General features: G+C 42.1%; 1 protein-coding gene across 2 annotated transcripts; it reads right to left on the bottom strand.

The window, feature by feature from the left end:
* Positions 1–2,066: 2,066 nt before the first annotated feature.
* On the bottom strand, positions 2,067–11,179 carry LOC121639767. 2 transcript variants are annotated; one of them, XM_041985245.1, is made up of 2 exons: positions 11,076–11,179; positions 2,067–4,140 (listed from the first exon to the last, which is right to left on the bottom strand). In XM_041985245.1, the coding sequence occupies exon 2, from the start codon at positions 3,632–3,634 to the stop codon at positions 2,369–2,371; it is 1,266 nt and encodes a 421-aa protein (XP_041841179.1). In that variant the 5' UTR covers positions 3,635–4,140; positions 11,076–11,179; the 3' UTR covers positions 2,067–2,368. The 2 variants fall into 2 exon arrangements, with proteins under 2 accessions (XP_041841179.1, XP_041841180.1); XM_041985246.1 differs by having other exon boundaries at positions 11,053–11,128.
* Positions 11,180–19,732: the final 8,553 nt, after the last annotated feature.

Genomic DNA, 19,732 nt, shown 5'->3' with positions numbered 1-19,732 from the left:
GAGGTGCTGGGTTCTGCTGTTCAGACTTTTGGTGACTTCTGACTGTTGGTGTCAGGAGGCTGTACAACGGCTTAGCTCTGCGGGCGAAGTTAGGGATGAAAGAGCGGTAATACGAGAGGAAGCCCAGCATCTGTCACAGGTTCCCCACTGTTGTTGGTGTTCTCTCTTTCAGAGCCACAACAGGTGCAATCTCTGCTGGGTCCATAGTGTAACCCTCCCCTGTCACCATCTTCTCTAAGAACCTGACCTGTTTTCTGAACAACTCACATTTCTTTGGTGTAAGCTTTACGCCATGCTCCTTGTAGCGCTGGAGAACCAGACGGATGTGTTCCAGGTGCTGGTCAAAACTGCTACTATGCACCAAGTTGTCATCCAGGTAGGGGAGGCAGATACTGTCTCTCAAGCCCATTAAGCAGTGCTCCATACTCCGTTGAAACTCAGCAGGTGCAGAACTCAGGCCGAAAGGTATGCGTACCCACTCGTAGAGCCCCCAGGGTGTGATGAAAGCTGTAAGTGGGCGACTCTCTTCATCCAGGAAACCCTGGTGGTACGCCTTGCCTTGATCCAACACCGAAAACCACGAGCTCCCACCAAGAGTGTCCAGCATGTCCTGTATTCTTGGTATCGGGTGGCGGTCAGGCACTGACTTGCGATTTAGTTCCCTGTAGTCACAGCAGAGACGTAAGCTGCCATCCTTCTTCCTGACACACACCACTGGCAATGAGTAGGGAGACCAGGAAGGGGTTATCCAGCCCCTATTCAGCAGATCTTGCAGGTACTCCTTCACCTCCTTGTGAAGGGGTCTGGGTACAGACATATAAGTCTTTTGGACGGGGCTGGTGTCATTTAGGGTTATGTGCATTTTTAATGATGGGATGCAGCCAACATCATCCCCATCGTAAGCAAAAGCTTCACATTCCTCTCTCAGCATTGCCTTGGCTAACTCCTGTTGACTTTCAGAAAGGTGGCTGAGGTCAATCGGGGGGTCCCACACTCTTGGCTTCTCAGCTCTGGTGCCTACTGGTTGTGCATGGTCCAGAGTCTGGTTCTGGCTGTTTTCTCTGGGCTGAAAGCCTGCTCAGTATACAGTTTTCAATGTCTCTAAATGTCCAATTATCCTATGTCGCTCCATATAGATGGGGTGGTCTGTGGTGTTGGCGACTGGGACTGGTATGTATGTGACTTTCCTATCAGGGATGTGTACCAGTACCAGTACTTCTCCTGGCTGGCTCGCCAAAATTATGTTACACTTTTAAGAATGCTCCATTGACAATTCTGGTGTAGCACAATTAAATTTTATTCCTGTTGGAACATAACAAAGAAAGGCACTTAGTGGCTGTGTCTCATGTGCTGCTGCGTTACACGTATCTGCCTGACAACTCACTCTACTGGTGATGTTGTCAGTTCACACATATCACTTCCATCACAGTGAAAGGATCAGAAAATAACATCTTATATACCAAATACAGAAACCTGTGTTCAATCCCTGAGTACCCAAACTACTGTATAAGATTTGTGCAATTACAGCTAGTACTGTCTTGGATACACAACAGTTAACACTCCTTTATAACCTCTTATTGCTATTAAAACAACATTAACAAGAATTTAAACAGTAATCATGCATTTCAGAACCGCAACTCTTATTTTGACAATAACCGGAAACTGTTTGTTTCTCCGCTGTTATTGTGAAGGATTTACCGGAAGTTAACTACCGCCGCTAATGGCCATTGACTACTCCACCGCGGGAAACGAGAGTTTTGCTACCGGTAGCTTCTATACTGTTAGCTCGTACTTCTTTTTACCTAAATAAAGCTTCTATAATGTTCTCAGGCCATGCGTCAGCGGGAGTTAACCTTAGGTTAATTTCTCCTGGTTACACTCAAGTCTGTGTGCCAGCAGCAGAGCAGGAGGAAAAAGAGAGAGAGCTTTCAGTTACTTGGTCAAAACTTTGTGTGTGTGTGTGTGCGAGTTATGTCACCCAGAGATGTGGGGCGTCTTCTTGATCCATCCTTGTCAGCCCCCCCACCCAGTCAGTCTGAAAGGGCAAGCTGCCGGCCCCCGTTTTGCTGGCGACGCGGACACTCAGCCTTCCAGTGTCCCAGCTGTCCGCAGATATGACATGCGTCATGATGGTGGCCCCGTCCTCGAAAACCACGCCCACGTCCACGTGGAAAGTCACGCCGTCTGGCCCCGTTTTGTTTTGGACCAGACAGAGCTGAATCCATTGTCATTGCGGCCAAATGTAGTTCCTTGTCCTCTTTAGCCTTTCTCTTTGACAGCTTTTCCTCAACCAGGCGTTGAGCATGCCTGGCATATTTGCGAACGTCATCCATACGTGGACTGACATCCCACCCAACCAACTGTCGCTTTAGTTCGTCCGCGACTTCAGGGTGGAGGCCCTTAATGACAGCATCAGCGCACATATTTTCCCAAGGGGTGGGGGAACAGGCTTCCCAGCCCGGTGAGGGTGCAGTCTGGCCTCCAAAAGTTGAGACTGTGACACAGACTCGGTGGTCATGTTCATTGAGGCCGGGAAATTGGTACGTACCTCCTCTGCCAGTTTGTCTACCGCGGTTTTGTAAAGGAGGTCATCAGCATGGCCCCAGTCAGGATTCCCCAGCCTCAGATCAGCGGCGGGGAGTTTGGCCTGGATCTTAGACAGTTCAGTCACCTTAAGCCGTCTAGCCATCATCCGGCGGATCTCTGCACCTGTGGGGCGGAACTCCTGGCAGAAAAGAGGAAATTCATCAGCAAACTTTGGCCCAAAAGAAACAGGGTCTGGCAATTGGGCCCCCACCTCCCCGACCTCGGTCTCCGTCCATGTTCGGAAGACCAGAACGGGCCCCGTGGGACCCGCCACTTCGACCATGGGGCATAAGTGAGTGGTGGAATCTGATTTCAGGCCATCTTTCCTCAGGGTCACCGGGGAGGTTCTGCCGCTTTTGTGAGGGGCTTTGGACTTTTTCTTTTCCTCTGTGGTCTGCGGATCGGGCTGGGGTTTGGCCTTGGGCGGTATCAGTTCATGGGCAGCAGCTCCCGCCAGGGATGGATCTTGGTCAGCGGGAGGAGGTGGTGGGACTGGGGGGAGGCAATCCAAGTCCGGATCCGGAGAGGCTCCATGCATCGTCAGGTCTGGGCACGGGAATGAGGTGTTCTGGCCCCTCGGGCCCGATGATGGACATGCAGGTAGAGGGGGATACAATGGGTTAGTTTTCAGCTGAGAAAAATGAGACACAGTAACAGAGGTTGTCGTCAGCTTATCATGGCTGTTGTCAGGTCGGTGCAGGTCAGTCTGTGGAGGGTCAGTAAGTTTTGGAAGAACTCGGGCGTTCTGTTTTCTCTGCCGACGCTCACATTCTGCGAGCCAGTTTGTTAAAGCCGCCTGATGTTTTTCTAAGCGGTCCCAATCTGAGACCTTCACCCGTTTCTGTGATTTTAATTTGTCCCTCATCTTATCTAATCCTTCTTTAGTTATTTTTAATGCCGCCGGGCTCAAAGAGCCTTCGGCTGGAAAAATACCATTCTGAATCCACTCTGCACACACCTCCACACACATTTTCCCATACTTATGTTCCATGAACTCGAAGAGTTCACCACGGGGCGTCGCCGGTGTTTTGGAGCCTACATTACCCATGTTTACACTTAAGCACGGGGAGGATTATTCCCACACCTTAGACTACAGACGTCTCTGTAGAATACGGAATAACGGCTAATCCGTCCGCCCTATCTCACTGCTTTCCAGCGAGAGACCCACTCACACCCTTGTGAAGGGATTTTAACCTGCCCAGATCTCCTAATGAGACTTCCAGGCCTGCTCCTAGTAAGCGGAGCTCCCAAAACCCCCCGGCTGCCCGGCTTCCTTCCTTTTCTAAAAAGGGAGAGATGTGTGTGTGCGTGAGAGCAAATTAAAATCCTAGAGTAATTTCTCACTCACCAGACTTCCTTGACAGGATGGAAGATGTTCGAGGTCCTGGCGGGCCAGTAAGGAGATCCACGAGGAGTCCCCCAGAAACAGAGGCTGAGACGTACTCAGGTTGATCAGACACCCGTCGTAAAACCCGAAACTGACCACGCAGGAGCACTTCTGACACCAGGTTGTTGAGGCAAAAAAGTTACTCTGTCAAGGATGAGGAGTCTGTTCTGAAGTGAAAAATGATTACAAGTTTTTTTAACACAGGATTAAAATATAAAGAACAGAATTGCAATCCGAGACACTGTTCAGAGGTCTGACAGCACAGAGTTCTGAAGAGAATCTGATAAGAAACATACATGCAGCATCTTTTAAGCAGAATGATCACGTCACAACACATCATGAAATACAAACAAAGAGATTGTCTGTTCCTCACACAGGATTAGACACTTCAGCAAACCTAATGAGCTGTTTTCAATTTATTGAGCACGTAAACAACCCCAGTGACATTAAGGCAGGATGCCCGGCTGGGTCATCCTGAGGCGCCTGGCTGGTATCAGATAAGTCACACAGGTCAGAGCGAACTGTTCTAAAGAATGCATGATAGCAACAGGCTACTCAGTATTAAACTTAATTACCAAGAACCTAAACAACCTGTTTACCCTGAGAGTGATCATTAGACACAATATAATAAAGGGAATAATATGAAATTTCCCCAACAATTGTGCTTCATCAGTTAATTCCTGTGTTCAGCTTACTGCAGTTTATATGATAGGAAATGTTGGACAGTTAACAATATCAACCGAAGCTTGCTTCAAATGTTAAGTTAATGTTATAGGCAGCATGAGCAATGTGATGCACAACGTTAGCTGCAAACATGATTTCAAGTACCAACTAACACTAACTAAATACAGTAACTAAAGTCGACACTTTCCACATCCTCAGGTAAAACTGCAAAAGCTGGAGGATACTTGAGTTATATGTCACTTGTAAATGTGTTTGCTAGAAATATATGCATATGAAATCTTTGTTCATTGTTGGAAACCAACCATAATCCAGATAAAATTATTCAGCAGTATGGGATTAATTTGTTTGGATTAAAACCTTCCAAACACTGTTTCCATTGTAAATGTGAAGAGTGCAGACCCGATTAAAATATTTGAACCAGATCAAACAGCTGAAACTCTACAGCTTTCTGGCTGCTTCTTGGCAATGAATCCTCTGTTGTTGGAAGATCTGTTCATTTGTAATAAAAATGTGTTTGTAGGATGAGCAGCAGAGTTGAGTATGTGGGCTTAAAACTTGCTAAATCTTCTCTGCAAATACCAAACAGCTGATTCTGCTGTTGACTATTGTTTAGTGTAATTGTTTTGGATGATTAAAGTCTGAAGAAACAAGACATCTGGGTAATTTAAAGGTCCCATATTATGCAAAATTCACTTTTTTAATGGTTTTTGGAACAGTCATACTGGTCCCCCCGCAATGTGTAGGAGACCCGTAAGTGTGAAACTCTTTCAGGCGCTCTCTCTCCCCCCTGCTCCACCTCTAGGGAAGTAAGCGCTGAAATGAGCTTGTTTGAAAGCGTGTACGTTATGACGTCATAAGGGACAATAACCACTCCCCACAGAGCGATGGACCCGTCTACCGGCTCTCAAAGCCCGCCCTCTAAAAATCACCTAGCGCCCAGTGTTTTTCCCTCTTCGGCAACCCTCGTTAGCGGACATGGCTAAGCGACAGAAGCACTGTTCTGTTTGTGGCTGCATAAATGAACACGAAAACGTTTTTTTACTTCCATCCACTGAACCCACGAGGACTGAGTGGATTAATTTTATTTTTGGAGGAAATGTACCCGGAAAACTTCCAAAGGTTTTGCATGTCTGTGGCCAGCATTTCAAAGAGGACTGTTTCCACAACATGGGGGCATGGAAAGCAGGCTTCGCCAACCGTTTGAAGCTGAAGCCAGGTTCAATACCAACTGTCCGTGACACAGCTGGAGAGGTAGGAGCTGGCAGTTATTTTATCGTTTCGGCCTTATTAGTCTGATAGCTTGAAAATATATTAGCACTGTTGTAAATGTAGCCAAGTGATGCGATGCGATGGGCGGAGCCAACAGCTGAGCTGCTCCACCAGGGTTCCGCCCACCATAAACGGCACATTTCTGAAGCTGCTAAAAAGAGGGAGGTGAAGAGAAGCCGCTGCACTCAAACTGAGGGTCGATTTGTCCATACCATGGCGGAAATATTTCATTTAGATATTAATGAATGGTCTCAGATTGGGAATAAAGTGTATAATATGGGACCTTTAACAGTTTACTCGTATTTACTTTAACAAACAGAGGCCTCAGTAGCATTTGGAGGAACCATCCATTACCACAACATCCTGGTATTTCCTTCTCATGCTGGTCACCAGATTGTTGCACACTCTTGTGGGAAAGCATCTCATTCTTAACCAGCCTTTGTCACTAGTCAGTCATTGTGGTTGAGTTGGTCAGGCTGTAGACAAATTAGAGATGAACGAATCGATTCTTTTGAACGACTCTTTTAAATGAACGATGGGAACCGATTCACAGCTGTGAGCTGTTCATTTGTGAGCCATTCTTTTTATATACAAATTTTTGTACACTGCCTTCATCAAATCAAATCAAATCAAATCAAACTTTATTTATAAAGCGCTCAGGTATAAAATACTTTTTAATATTACCTGTAATATTAATATTCCCTATGTTTATTCAGACCCAGGGGTCATTCTTGTACCACCCCGTCACGGACAATATGCACACAATTTGACCAAGAATACCAAAAAAAAATAAAATAAAATTTGTGTGTTTTCCTACCAGTAAAGTGTGCTTTATTGGATATTAATAGTTAAAAACATAAATTTAAAACAACTTCACAGGTGTATATGCTTCATACATACCATCCCTCCACAATGAAAAATGTGACGGGGTGGTAAATTTTAACATAAAATGGCTGCCAGTTCACTACACGCTAAGCTAGCTGACTCAGTATATCTGATTTCAACCTGAAACATCATTTTATTTCTATTTATTGTGTTTTTTCTTTCAACAGAAAAAAGTTTTGGTAATCTATTTTGCATGACAGTATGGTTACATTAAACTTGACGGATCCCATCCAACCTCTAAAAACATCAAATAAACAATATACAATAGCCTGCTTTTCAACTTGGCTCCAACAGAGGCTCACATGATGTCATTTCCTGTTTGTGATGCCATCCAAAATAAGAGTATATTTTTATCCACAATTTTCCTGCGGCTTCTTCCGGGTTGTGGGCGTGGCCAAAATTTGTGGGCGAAACTTCCGGTTTGAAGCCGCTGTCGCTTGGCAACCGGCGTATTTACTTTACAGTATTATATTTTTAATGGTTCATAATCTTCACTTAAGACATGATGGCGAGATGGGAGCACAGTAAAACAGTGATCAGAAGAGGCGATATATCGTTGCCCATTCCCTCCTCAATTACGGATTGGGAGGATGAGGTAAAGAAGTGGCCGAGAATAACTTATGCTAACATCTTTAGCTACGTAATCAACGCAACGGATTGCGATGGTGAAGCTATGCAAAATATGAAGAGTGCCGAAGCATACCAGTACCTCCACAGCAATAAAGTAGGGCCCGTGTTGATTAGTTGTGTTGGAGAAGACCTGGTGTACCTTAAAGCCAGCGTTGAGCCCAGTCAAGCCCTGACTGTGTCGCACCACCAGGCTTGGGTTTTGGCAGAGCTGTCAGGTGAAATTCAGACAGCGGGTTGTACCTGCATTGCAGGTGCTGGGCGCTCCTGCAGCCACGCTGCTGCCATCATGTGGAAGGTTAGTCCAGTGTACAGTACAGGTCATCACAGGGTTCCTACACATGTTGTAAACTTTGCAAAAAATAAAAACAGAATATCCTCAACAGCGATCACAAAAGATTAACATACACAAAAGATTAACATAACCTGCCCAGCCTAACTTTACCAAACTGTTTAACATACCTGTGGCAGTTTGTTGAACGTTCCTGATTAAGCGGCGTCTTCTCTTTGCCGGTGGTCTGTCATAGCCGAGAAAAAGCGTCGGAATAAGGGTAGTCATCCGATGGCTTTTGTTGACAAAATGAAAAGAACAGACATACAAGGTCTTTGGAGGCTTTTTTAGGTTGAGATTTTTGAGCCAATTAATTTTCACTTCCTCGTCTTTTGGGAGTGGATAGAAACTGTAGATCTGCGGACACGGGCAGTCAGCTTTTCTCTTCCGCTCATGATCTGGTTCGAGGCACTCTGAATTAAGCCACTCATTTAGTTTCCGCTGGTTGTATGTACAACCACGCACAGCACACGATGTTCCTGAACTCCGGGACATTTCGTTATTTCTCACTTTCTAACAATCGACCGCTAACTTTAGCCCGTAGCTCCCGCCGACCAACTCGAATCTCCCCAGCTAAACAACCGCTACTTCCGGTTGCGACGGAAGTTTCGCCCATAACTGTTGATAATGGCGCCCCCTATGAACCGCTTCAAGAAAATTGTGGATAGGCAAAAGAGTAAGTGTGACGGGGTGGTAAGTCAAACTAAGGAACACACTCATTTTTTTTTTTTTTTTTTACTAAAAATAATAGTCATTCTTTTAAATAATATAATTAATAGTATCAAGGATATCTATTTATTCATGAAAACAAAACAATTTTATTTTAAAAAATATACATTTTTGTTGATATGTTGCAAATTCCTTGTTGGTCACTGTGGATTTGACAAAAATGGCCATGTGCTAATTAAAAATAATGAAAATGGAATATTGTTCTTTTAAAATAGCATTGTCTCTTATTATGTGATTAAAAACAAATATCTTTACAGCTTGAAACTTCGGAAATACAGTTGGACACAGTTTTATGGTTTTTTAATCTCATCAAATTTTGTGGACTCAAATGGCACCGTTTCATAGAATGACTCACACAGCTGATCTCTAGCTGAGTTTCCATTCTACATAGAATTGCACAAAACCTGAATATCACAATGAAAACCAAGGAAACACCTAAATTTCTCAAATGTGCTGTACAAATAAACTGTTGGAGCAGACAAAATTATGAGCTAATCTATAAACTGCATAGTGAACACAAAACACCTGGGCAACTACAGATGGATACAAACTAAAAACTAAAACATACAAAAACAAATAATTTAGATAAATTTAAAATTTACGCCATACATAAAATGCTGTTCTGTATGTCTTCACAGGGACATCTGATTTGAATTGGCATCAATATTAATATAAATAAATGCATGCAAACATAAAAATGCCTGCAAATATTTCTGCATAAAATAGGATAGTTATGTAAAAGTATGAGTTTTAAATGGATTGTTAAATGCAGTTTAAAAAATGTTAAACTACATTTAACAATGTTCTACTAACAATGTTTCAATATTATCCTGCTGACAAAAAAGTACAAGGAAAGGATTACGCCTGCCCCATATCCAGAAAATCTGTCCTATCCTCTCCTCTTTTCCCTCATCTATTTGTTCCCTCTATCCTGAGTGTCCTCTTTTTTTTTCCTCCTGTCTTACTCTCTTTTCCTTCATCGCTCCCCTTAAGCTTTTTGCTTAACTTTAAAACTAAAAGAACAAAGGTATCGCGTCAAATTTTTGTCAAAACCAGGGAGAGCAAAATAAACATGCTCGCGCGCAGATTACACTACCATCGCGCAGAAATTCATTTACCGAGAGGACAAAAGATCCTCTCGCGTGACAGACGACAACTCCCGCGCGCGTGTGGAAGCCTCGCGCGCGCATTTTACGTTCCGAGCGCGCGAAGCTGGATCAGACGCGCGCTGCGTTTCTGTCATGCCGCCCCCGCTTGAGGATGGCTTGCGCTCATCGCCAGCGTCTCTGCCCTCGCGGTGACGTTTTCCTCGCGCGGATCAAAATGTGTTTTTGACACATGGGGCGGGACAAATCTCCATTTCTATAAGCCTTCTCCTGATTGGTCCGCGTACACAGGAAGTTGTGTCAGGAAGACCTTGACTGACAAGACGGCTGGAGCCGGGACAGTTGCGGTGGTTTTGGCATTTTGGCAACGATACTTTGCTTGAGGTAAGTGGAATTCACAGCAGTTCTTGCTTGAGGTAAGTGGAATTCACAGCAGTTCTTCCCGAAAAGTACGGATACTCCTCAGTAAACTATGCCGTTTTCGAATTAACAATTCTACAAGGACAAAAATCAATTCGATAACTTAGAATTGCTTAGGAATATGTAGTTAGCACGAGTAAAATATGTCAATAGACCAAGGTACTTTTTGACAGTTTGTTTTCCTGGTATAAAAGGCACTTGCAGAAACCAAAAACAGACTGGTTTTTTAGATAATTCTAAGTTATCGAATTGATTTTTGTCCTTGTAGAATTGTTAATTCGAAAACGGCATAGTTTACTGAGGAGTATCCGTACTTTTCGGGAAGAACTGCTGTGAATTCCACTTACCTCAAGCAAAGTATCGTTGCCAAAATGCCAAAACCACCGCAACTGTCCCGGCTCCAGCCGTCTTGTCAGTCAAGGTCTTCCTGACACAACTTCCTGTGTACGCGGACCAATCAGGAGAAGGCTTATAGAATGGAGATTTGTCCCGCCCCCATGTGTCAAAACACATTTTGATCCGCGCGAGGAAAACGTCACCGCGAGGGCAGAGACGCTGGCGAGAGCGCAGCCATCCTCAAGCGGGGGCGGCATGACAGAAACGCGCGCGCGTCTGATCCAGCTTCGCGCGCTCGGAACGTAACAAATGCGCGCGCGAGGCCTTCCACACGCGCGCGGGAGTTGGTCGTCTGTCACGCGAGAGGATCTTTTGTCCTCTCGGTAAATGAATTTCTGCGCGATGGTAGTGTAATCTGCGCGCGAGCATGTTTATTTTGCTCTCCCTGGTTTTGACAAAAATTTGACGCGATACTAAGGTTCTTTGAAATTCTTTTAAACTCTTCGACAGATTTGCACTGATAAACAGTAGATTACAGTACGTAATGTGTCGCTGATATACAGCCAGTTAACCACATCTAACCACAGTATGATGAACAAAAACATCCTGCAGAAGGCACCATTCAATAACAAAAATTAAATGTTTCTCAGCTTTTATTAGACTTTGAAACTTAAAAATAGAACATAACTTACATGTATATAGACAAACCACTTACATGGTGTTTACTTCCTATTCTCATCTCTATGGTGCCTCTCTGTGATAAAATAGAATAGGACCGTTAAAAAGTAGAATCAACCTCATTTTGCACTTCCTTCTTCCTGGTGAAAGTAGAAAATGAATCACCTCTGTTTCAAAGGAGCAGCACAATAAGTAGACCAAACCACTGTTAGGAATCAGAGGGGGTGGACCTATCTTTTAAATGTTTATTTATTTATTTTTTAATGTGGTCACTTCAAACGTACTTTAATAATGAATGTAACATAGCTCTTTGTATTTACAGTCATGTACTGTAGAGGACATTTACTGTTGTTTCCAAGATAAATCAATTTCCACCCTCACAAATACAGGTGACATACGTTAAACTGGAATGACCAGAAGCGAACAATAAAACACAGAGTCAAACAGAAACTAAATTATTTGGGATCAGAACATCAGCTGTTGAAGCAATGGCTGGTCGGCTGGCAGAAAAAGAGGAAAAGGATTTCCAGCTCGCTCCGTTTGGTAAGTATATGAATAACTTTTCTCCACATTTTGTTTTAAAACATATTTCTTAATATGTTAAAGATTCTCTTCAAATATGAAAGTAAAATTAAATATATTCATAGAGGAAACATAACAAAGGGACTATAAAATGATGATACAAAGACTTGTAAATGAATGTAATCAAACTTAAGATAATAGTAAAATGCTAAAACTTATATACCTTGACACAACCACACCTCTTTTGCTTTTGCTCCATTTGCAAGGAGCAGTGCTGAGAAGCTTCCTGTTAACTAGTTTGGGCAGAGTTTTTTACTGGGGTGTGGAGGAAATAGAATAAAAATTACACATGATGAGATGATGGGAAGTATGTAAACTTCAGTCATAATAAAAAAAAACAACAATGCCACTCTGGGACTTTCACCCAAAGATTATCAACTTTTCTCTACAAAAGGCATTCAGGTTTGTTATACTGCTGGAGGTATAGGACAAGGATCAAAAAAAAAAAAAAACACAGCTGAGGACTGTGGGACAGCTGGGCTGAAACTGTCTGGAACTCAGAAGGTTCACCCAAACCCACCTGCCAAACATGCACACTACCACACAGCACTACACCCACACATGATCAGCATGCAGAAGACGGGAGGGCCACACCAGAAAGGGAGCCGACGATAAAATGGTGGCACACAAACTAAGTAAAACTGTCTTAATTTAAATAATCAAAATAAAAGCAAGTAGTAAAATGGGAGGGAGGCTAATACTGAGGATGGAAGCCCAGGCCCTCAATGTGGGTCACCAACAAATTGCAGCAGCACTTCGATAGAACTGAAGAACAAAAGCAGGTAGGGAGACATTTTACTGAACAAAAGATCATTGCAGCCTGTAACATGCAGCAATTGTAGCAGCGACAGATAGCCGAGCCTAGAAAGGCGAAGCAGCACGGGCATCCAGCAGAAGCAACAGCAAATAAAATATCTTTAAAAGAAAGTAAAACAAAGCAAAGCAGCAGCAGTAAGTGGGATGATCAGCAGGGGTGGTGGTTTGCTGGTGGCAGCTGCCTGCAAGACTGCTGTGCTGTTGAAAGCTTTCCGATCTACCCCCTAAAATAAATAGTATAAATATCCCATACAGGAAGGAAACGTGCCCACAAGCAGTAGATTTACCAACCAGGACGACATGAGCAGGAGGTAACATGACTTACAGGTTTACCTATAAAACACAGCCATTTAAAATTAATGGATTTTTTTCTGTAGGTACAAAAGTTATCCTGTTATCAAGCAATAACAATGTTTAAAAAAAAAAGAAAAAAAAAACATACAAGCGTGACCTCTCTCACTCCATAGATTGTTTTCTGCAGTTACATATAAAATTTAGCTGCTAATAGAGATTTAATGATAATTTTCATTTCAGGACACAGCAATTCGGAGATTGCGAGATGGCGAGAAGAGAAAAATGCTTTTGCCGTTGCCTGCAATGCGATGATGCAAGCAAGAAGAGATGCACAGGACAACTATACAGCTGGTGTTACCATGGTCAGTTTTACAACTGTTGGTGCTGCTGTTGGAGCTGTATTTGGAGGCCCGATGGGAGCTGCAACAGGAGCTGCAGTGGGAGCTTTGACAGCTGTATTAACAAGGAACAACTGCACTATTATGTAATGATGTGTGTTGAATACTATGTGGCATCTCATTAAAACCACATTAACATCGAAACAGGAAGATAACCACAGTTTTTTGTTTTCATTTGTTCATGTAAGTTTTATGGCTTTTAACTGTGTTCTGGTTCTTTTTTTAAAGTTTGAATTTTATTAGCATTGAATTATCTCTGTGTTGGACTCTGTTTACTCACAAACTGTTTTGTTCTGATTTGTTCTCAGATTAGTGTCTTAACCCTTGAGTACAGTTGTAATATAAAAATGTCATTTTAAAGCTGTTGATCAATCTGTACCTGAGTCATTCTATGAAACGACGATTTCCACTTTGGAATTTAAAAAAAATTTTCATTAAGGGCAAAAATTATTTTTAAAAGTCCACAATATAAAATATACGTTAAATCTTCAAAGAAAAACATATTTTCCCACCTCTGGTATAAAATACTTTTTAATTTTACCTGTAATATTAATATTACCTATGTTTATTCAGACCCAGGGGTTCAATTCTTGTACCACTCCGTCACGGAACAATATGTGAACATTTGGCCAAGATACATTAAAAATAAATAAATAAATTTGTGTGTTCCTACCAGTAAAGTGTCCTTTATTGGATATTAATAATTAAAAACATAGTTCAAATTTAAAACAACTTCACAGGTGTATGTGCTTCATACATACCATCCCTTCACAATGAAAAATGTGACGGGGTGGTAAATTTTAACATAAAATGGCTGCCAGTTCACTACATGCTAAGCTAGCTGACTCAGCATATCTGATTTCAACCTGAAATATAATTTTATTTCCATTAATTGTGTTTTTTCTTTCAAAAGAAAAAAGTTTTGGTAATCTATTTTGCATGACAGTATGGTTACATTAAACTTGACGGATCCCATCCAACCTCTAAAAACATCAAATAAACAATATACATCAAGACCTGGATGTGTTTACGGACAGTGAACTTAGTTATATAAAACATTGTATTGACACAGTCACACAGGATAAACGCATCCGGGTCTATCCAAATCGGAAACCCTGGATGTCCCCATACGTCCAGCGACTGATCAGAGAAAGAGACACCGCCTTCAGGTCTGGTGATCGGGCTCGCTACAGCATGGACCGAGCCAACCTGAGGAGAGGCATCAGGAAGGCCAAACAGGACTACAAGAGGAAGATCGAGGACTACCTGGATAATAACAACAGCAGGCAGGTGTGGCAGGGAGTCCATCAGCTCACTAACTACAGGTCTACCCCCGGAGCTGCTGCAGAAGGTGCCACGCTGGCAGAGGAGCTGAACCTTTTCTTTGCCCCGTTTTGTATGGAAAAGGCCGTTTTATTCAAAATTAAAATAATAGAAAAATAACTAAATTATTGAATATATATATAAATAAGTAAATATATTATATATATATATATATAAATAAATATATATAAAGTATATATATATATATAAATAAATATATATAAATAAATATATATATAATAAATATATATATATATATATATATATGCATTAATTTATTTAATTGGGATCATGAGGACACTTTTATTTTGGAGTAATTTTTGGGAGCAACATATAGTGCAGCACCACATTGTGCTGCGCCTATTTCGTGCTTCTGTTTATTTCGGATCCTTATATTCAAATTAAGGGGCGGGGCTTCTAGACGTGGGCTGAATGTAGTAGGGGCAGAGCAGAGTGCCTCTAGAGAGAGAGTGGCGCCATCTCCGTTCACTGCAATGGTTCAGTTTTTTTCAACAACAATGGCGGCGTATGGAGCCCCTCAAAAGTTCCCGGTAGTTAGCAAAAGCTAAGCGTACGGTCAATGTACAGTAGTAGCGGTTTAAAAGTTCCCCTGTTTCCATGATGGGTCCTTGACTGGTTCTTGACTGGTCCTTGACTGGTGCTTGACTGATCCTTGGCCGATCCTTCACAGGTCCTGTGGGGGTAATGTAATCCCCCGCAATGACGTCGTCAGCGAGGCTGCTCTGCCCCTAAGCAGCCCAAGTATAAAAACAGCTGCAATCCCTCTTTTGTCCACGGGGAGGAGCAGTGATTTGATCTTGCTGCTCTCTAAACAGTTTATAATGAGCTGTGTCGCTCATTTGTTGCATTTTTTGCCAACATTTAAAAAATGATTTGATTTGAAAATGGCAATCAAATAAATGTATCAAAAAGCCGACATGTGTAGCTAATGGTGTTATGAGGCAAAGCACAACCTCCTCAAGTCGGCTAAGTGGTGAAGTCACTAGCAGCGAGCTTTCTAAACATCCCGAGGGAGTGCTGGCCAGCGGTCATTTGACTGCAACGTAGTTATTCACAGTGGGGGTTGATACAGCTGCTTGCATAACTGAATATTGACAAAATCATAACGTAATATCGGCAGGTAAAAATAACATAATACTGATAATGTGTAAAGCAGGGATCACAAAAGTCCGGACCCACCCAACCTATATTCTGAATTAGGCCTCAAAGTGCTATTATCCTAAGTAGATAAGTAATAAATGGTTTATACTGTGAAATGAAGTGTCCCTGGATTTTATTCATAGCGATCTAGTGATAAAACGTGATAAACTTCATACAACTGTGTCTCAAGTGGTGGGACAGCTGCCCTGCCCGCTGTCTGAAGCAGGCACATGCGCAAAGGCTGGTAGGAATGACAGGAACCAGCAGCCTATCATCACACAGGGTTTTGTGATCTTACAGCCAATCAGAAGCAGAGTAGGGCGGCCATTTATTACAACTTCCATAGCCGTGATATACGACAGTTTGGCTGAGAAAGAGTCCCTGAGCGGCTCTGTGGAAGTTTAGACGTGCTAAACTACTCGTAAATATTGATGTGTTTTACTTTTCCAAACAAGTAAGCAGGTAAAACTATAGACAACAACTATATAATAAAAGTCCTAAAATACCAGGTTCATGGCCGTTAGTTTTTAATACACTATAAGCATGGTAGCGTGACTGACAGGTCATCAAAAGACCGCTGGCGACGCTTCCAGTGTTTAACACTAGAAAAACCCAGAGATTTCTTATCCCTCTACCATGCCCAGAGTACAACCAAAAGGCATGCCCCGGTTTGAAATTAACAATTCAATGGCCAACAATTAGCACCTTTAACTTTGTAAACACAGCCATTACCTGCCGTTAGCTGTTCAAGCATACTCCTTGGGGGGAGGAGTGGTGCTTGAAAAGAGCCTTGTGGACTGTGCTGTATAGTTTCACTCACCACAACGGTATTTGTGCTTTTGACCATTTCTCACTTTTCATGTACCTTTATTGAGCATTGGTCATGTGAGTTTTCAATCGTCATCACACTATTGTACGCCCAGCTTGCTTTCAAGTGAGAGATTATCACGTTTCTGTTTCCACAAAGGCAAGAAGGAAAGCATAATCAGTATTTCAAATGAGAGATAAATTACATTCCTTTTGACCTGGGAACAGAAAAGCAAAATCAATTTAATGTTCCTCACTTCCTAATATGGTGCAACAAGGTTCACAGTCCTCAATGTTTTAGTAAAAAAAAAATTAAAAAAAAAACACCTTACTAACAGGGTGAATGGACATAACAGAGTGGAACAGAATATAACAGGGTGGAAAATATTTGGTTCCCAATTCCAAATAAAAATGCTTCAATGGCCAGATGATCAGCAATGAATAAAGATATTTCTACAGGTGATCCAGATTTTTGTTTGTTGTTTTTTTTGTTTTACATTTTAGATTTTGTAAGAGATGGGTGTGTTTTAACAACAGCAGTTTTATCCGTGACTTAATCGATAATTATTATCATTATCCGTGTATAAAAAATGTTGGTGTAAAAACGCCAAAGATAGATAAGCATGATGCTGAACTTCGTGGTCTTAGCTCCTGGTTTGGTGGTGTCTTGTTCTGTTTATTATCATTCTGAAGGTATACTAAGTTGTGGGCTGCATATATGCAGCCCACAACTTGAACAAAGGCTAAATTCCTCAACATTCGCACTTGCTCCATAAATTACCATCTCCAAGGCTCCTCCACCACCACTTTGACTATGGATTGATAAGTAAATGAGCCGCAGTTTTGTAATTGTTGCATTGTCAAAAACAGTTCTGTTAGTGTTGTCACACAAAATTCAGTAGACTAGTTGGTTCCTATGCAGTGATTTACATGTTATTACAAAAATACACAATAATAAAATAGGCAAGTGGCAAGATTAGAATAATGTTATAAAGTTCTGCGCAAAGACTTCCTTTTTCATTTTCCAAAACAAAACTGACATAAACAATCTTGAAAAAAAATGTGCACGTAGGCTATGAGGAAAGAATGAATGCAATGAAGTAGGGACTGGTTGAATAAACACGGTTTAACTGGACGCCTAAGCGAGCGCGTTGCAGGATGGCTCCAGATTTTATTGTCAAATGGTTCCAGGTCAACCAAGTCCGAACTGCTTAGAGCAGAGTCCTGCACGGTTTCCGTTTGCTACGCATACCTGCTCTAACCCGTTAGAAATGACTTCCCGAACCCGACTCGTCACCAATGTATTTATTCCATTTAAATCCGAACCAGACTGATTGTTTAACCCGCGACCCGAGCCATAACGCATCATTGCCATGCTGCACCGCTTCTTTTCCATTATTATAGCCTAGTGTTGTTTTATCATTGTGTTAATCTAAAACACATAGATAGCCTATGAATGTTTATTTTAAGCTTGCTCAACATTTTTAAAACAGCTTTATATTCCTCTGACTGAACCATTTCAGAGTGAAGACTAAACCAGACCAGTGTGTTTTATTTTGCCACTGAGAGGTATTTATAATAGGCTACTCGGAGATTGCTGTGCTTTAACAAAATGTAATCCACCTTTCCTGGCAGCAGCTGTGTTCTCCGTTCCTGGACTACAAATCCGGCGGCAGAAAACTCTGCTGCGCAAATACCAGCGTAAAATAAACTTTCATATATTTTCTCTGTGTTGTTGTAGTATATTCAGATGATAAAACAACAATATAATAAAAAAGAAGCCTTGGAGAGGAACAGCGGTGCAGTAGGCTATGGCAACACGGTTAACGTTAAAAAGCACACTGCTTGTTGTAAATACTTGGTTTAATGCTTTAAGAGGTAAATATTTGGTTAACATGTTGAAGAAATATCGTTGTTTCTTTTTTCATCTCTTGCTATGCTATTGAATTTGGCAACATTAACATGGAAAATTCGACTGCATTAGGACCGACTAGCCTACTGAATTTCTGGTAGCATGACAACACAAACTGGACTCGTTTGACCACTCTTACCCAATTGCAACAATCACAAAACTGGGCCACTTGTTCAGCTGCCTCATTGCGGCTCATTTACGTATCAATCCACAGTCAAAGTGGTGGTGGAGGGGCCTCAGAGATGGTAATTTTTCTGGAGCAAGTGCGAATGTTGAAGAAGGCGCATGTTCAAGTTGGGGGCTGCATACAGTACCTTTTGGAATGGTAATCAGAGCGTGTCGTGGAATAGCCCACCTGGAGGGGTGACGTAATCGGGATTCCCGGCGAGCAGGAAGTCGCAGCACAGCGAGTGTTGGATGTCCCCCGCGATTAGACACATTGAAGTGAAGAAATTATCTCCGATCCTGCCGTGGGGGCTTTTATCTGTCGCCCTGTCTTCTTATGGAGGTGAAATAAATAATATGAGAATAAAATAACCCTTCCTAGCTACCTCAAACAGATTCTGTGTTGCTTGATCCAAATCTGATTTGTCTATGTTAATAATGCGAATATTAAAAGATTAATCAGTATGATAAATACATCCTATTGAGATAGAGCTAGGGGCTGTGATCCAGTATTTGAAAGGTTTTATTAACCTACTAGCATTCATTTCTGAATAAAACAATTGGCAGCGCACAAGCATGTTACAATTTCACATTCCCACGTCAAACGATGATTATGTATTAAGTTTTATGCATTTTTATGAATTGTGACTGGCCATCAGAGGTGCTTTGAGGGCGCCTCTGCCGGTCAGTGTAAATTCAGATAAAATCTGACAGGACTGACGGGCGATGAGAAGTCTGTGAGAGAGCGCCATTCTTCTGGGTTCTACCCTATATTACAAGGAATGGGTGGAGTTTGATTAAAACATCGACACTCCCAGGAGAAGGAGGGGGCCTCCTCTGGCGGCTGGAAGTTGGAAGGCAGCTGGCTGGAACTGGAATGGAACTGGGCTGGAAGCCGGCAGGTATTCGGCTGGCTTTCAGCTTGGATGGGAACTTTTAAACCGCTACTACTGTATTTCAATGGAGCAGATTGTCGGAGCTACACTTCTTCAAGGTAAGATGTTTTAATAGTCATATTTCCATATCAAGTTGTGCATCGAATCACCTTGACAGGAGTAATTAAATTGTCGACGGATTGTCCCCGTTTAGATTAATATATTTAGAGATTTAAACCGATAAAAGTTTATGCCTAGCACACTGATAGCAACAGATGCCACAGGCTGATGATGTAAATTCTGTTCGTCAATATAAATTGATCCCAACACCGTTGATAGCGAGGTTAATGTGTAGGGAGAG

Source organism: Melanotaenia boesemani, chromosome 5 (genome assembly GCF_017639745.1).
Source record: "Melanotaenia boesemani isolate fMelBoe1 chromosome 5, fMelBoe1.pri, whole genome shotgun sequence".
NCBI classification, from domain to species: domain Eukaryota; kingdom Metazoa; phylum Chordata; class Actinopteri; order Atheriniformes; family Melanotaeniidae; genus Melanotaenia; species Melanotaenia boesemani.
Note: the sequence above shows the minus strand (reverse complement) of the source record. Positions and strands in the feature narration are given on the sequence as shown.

What these genes read in the sequence shown, in the direction of transcription:
- LOC121639767 (XM_041985245.1), bottom strand. Translation starts at nt 3,634, where the DNA reads ATGGGTAATGTAGGCTCCAAAACACCGGCGACGCCCCGTGGTGAACTC.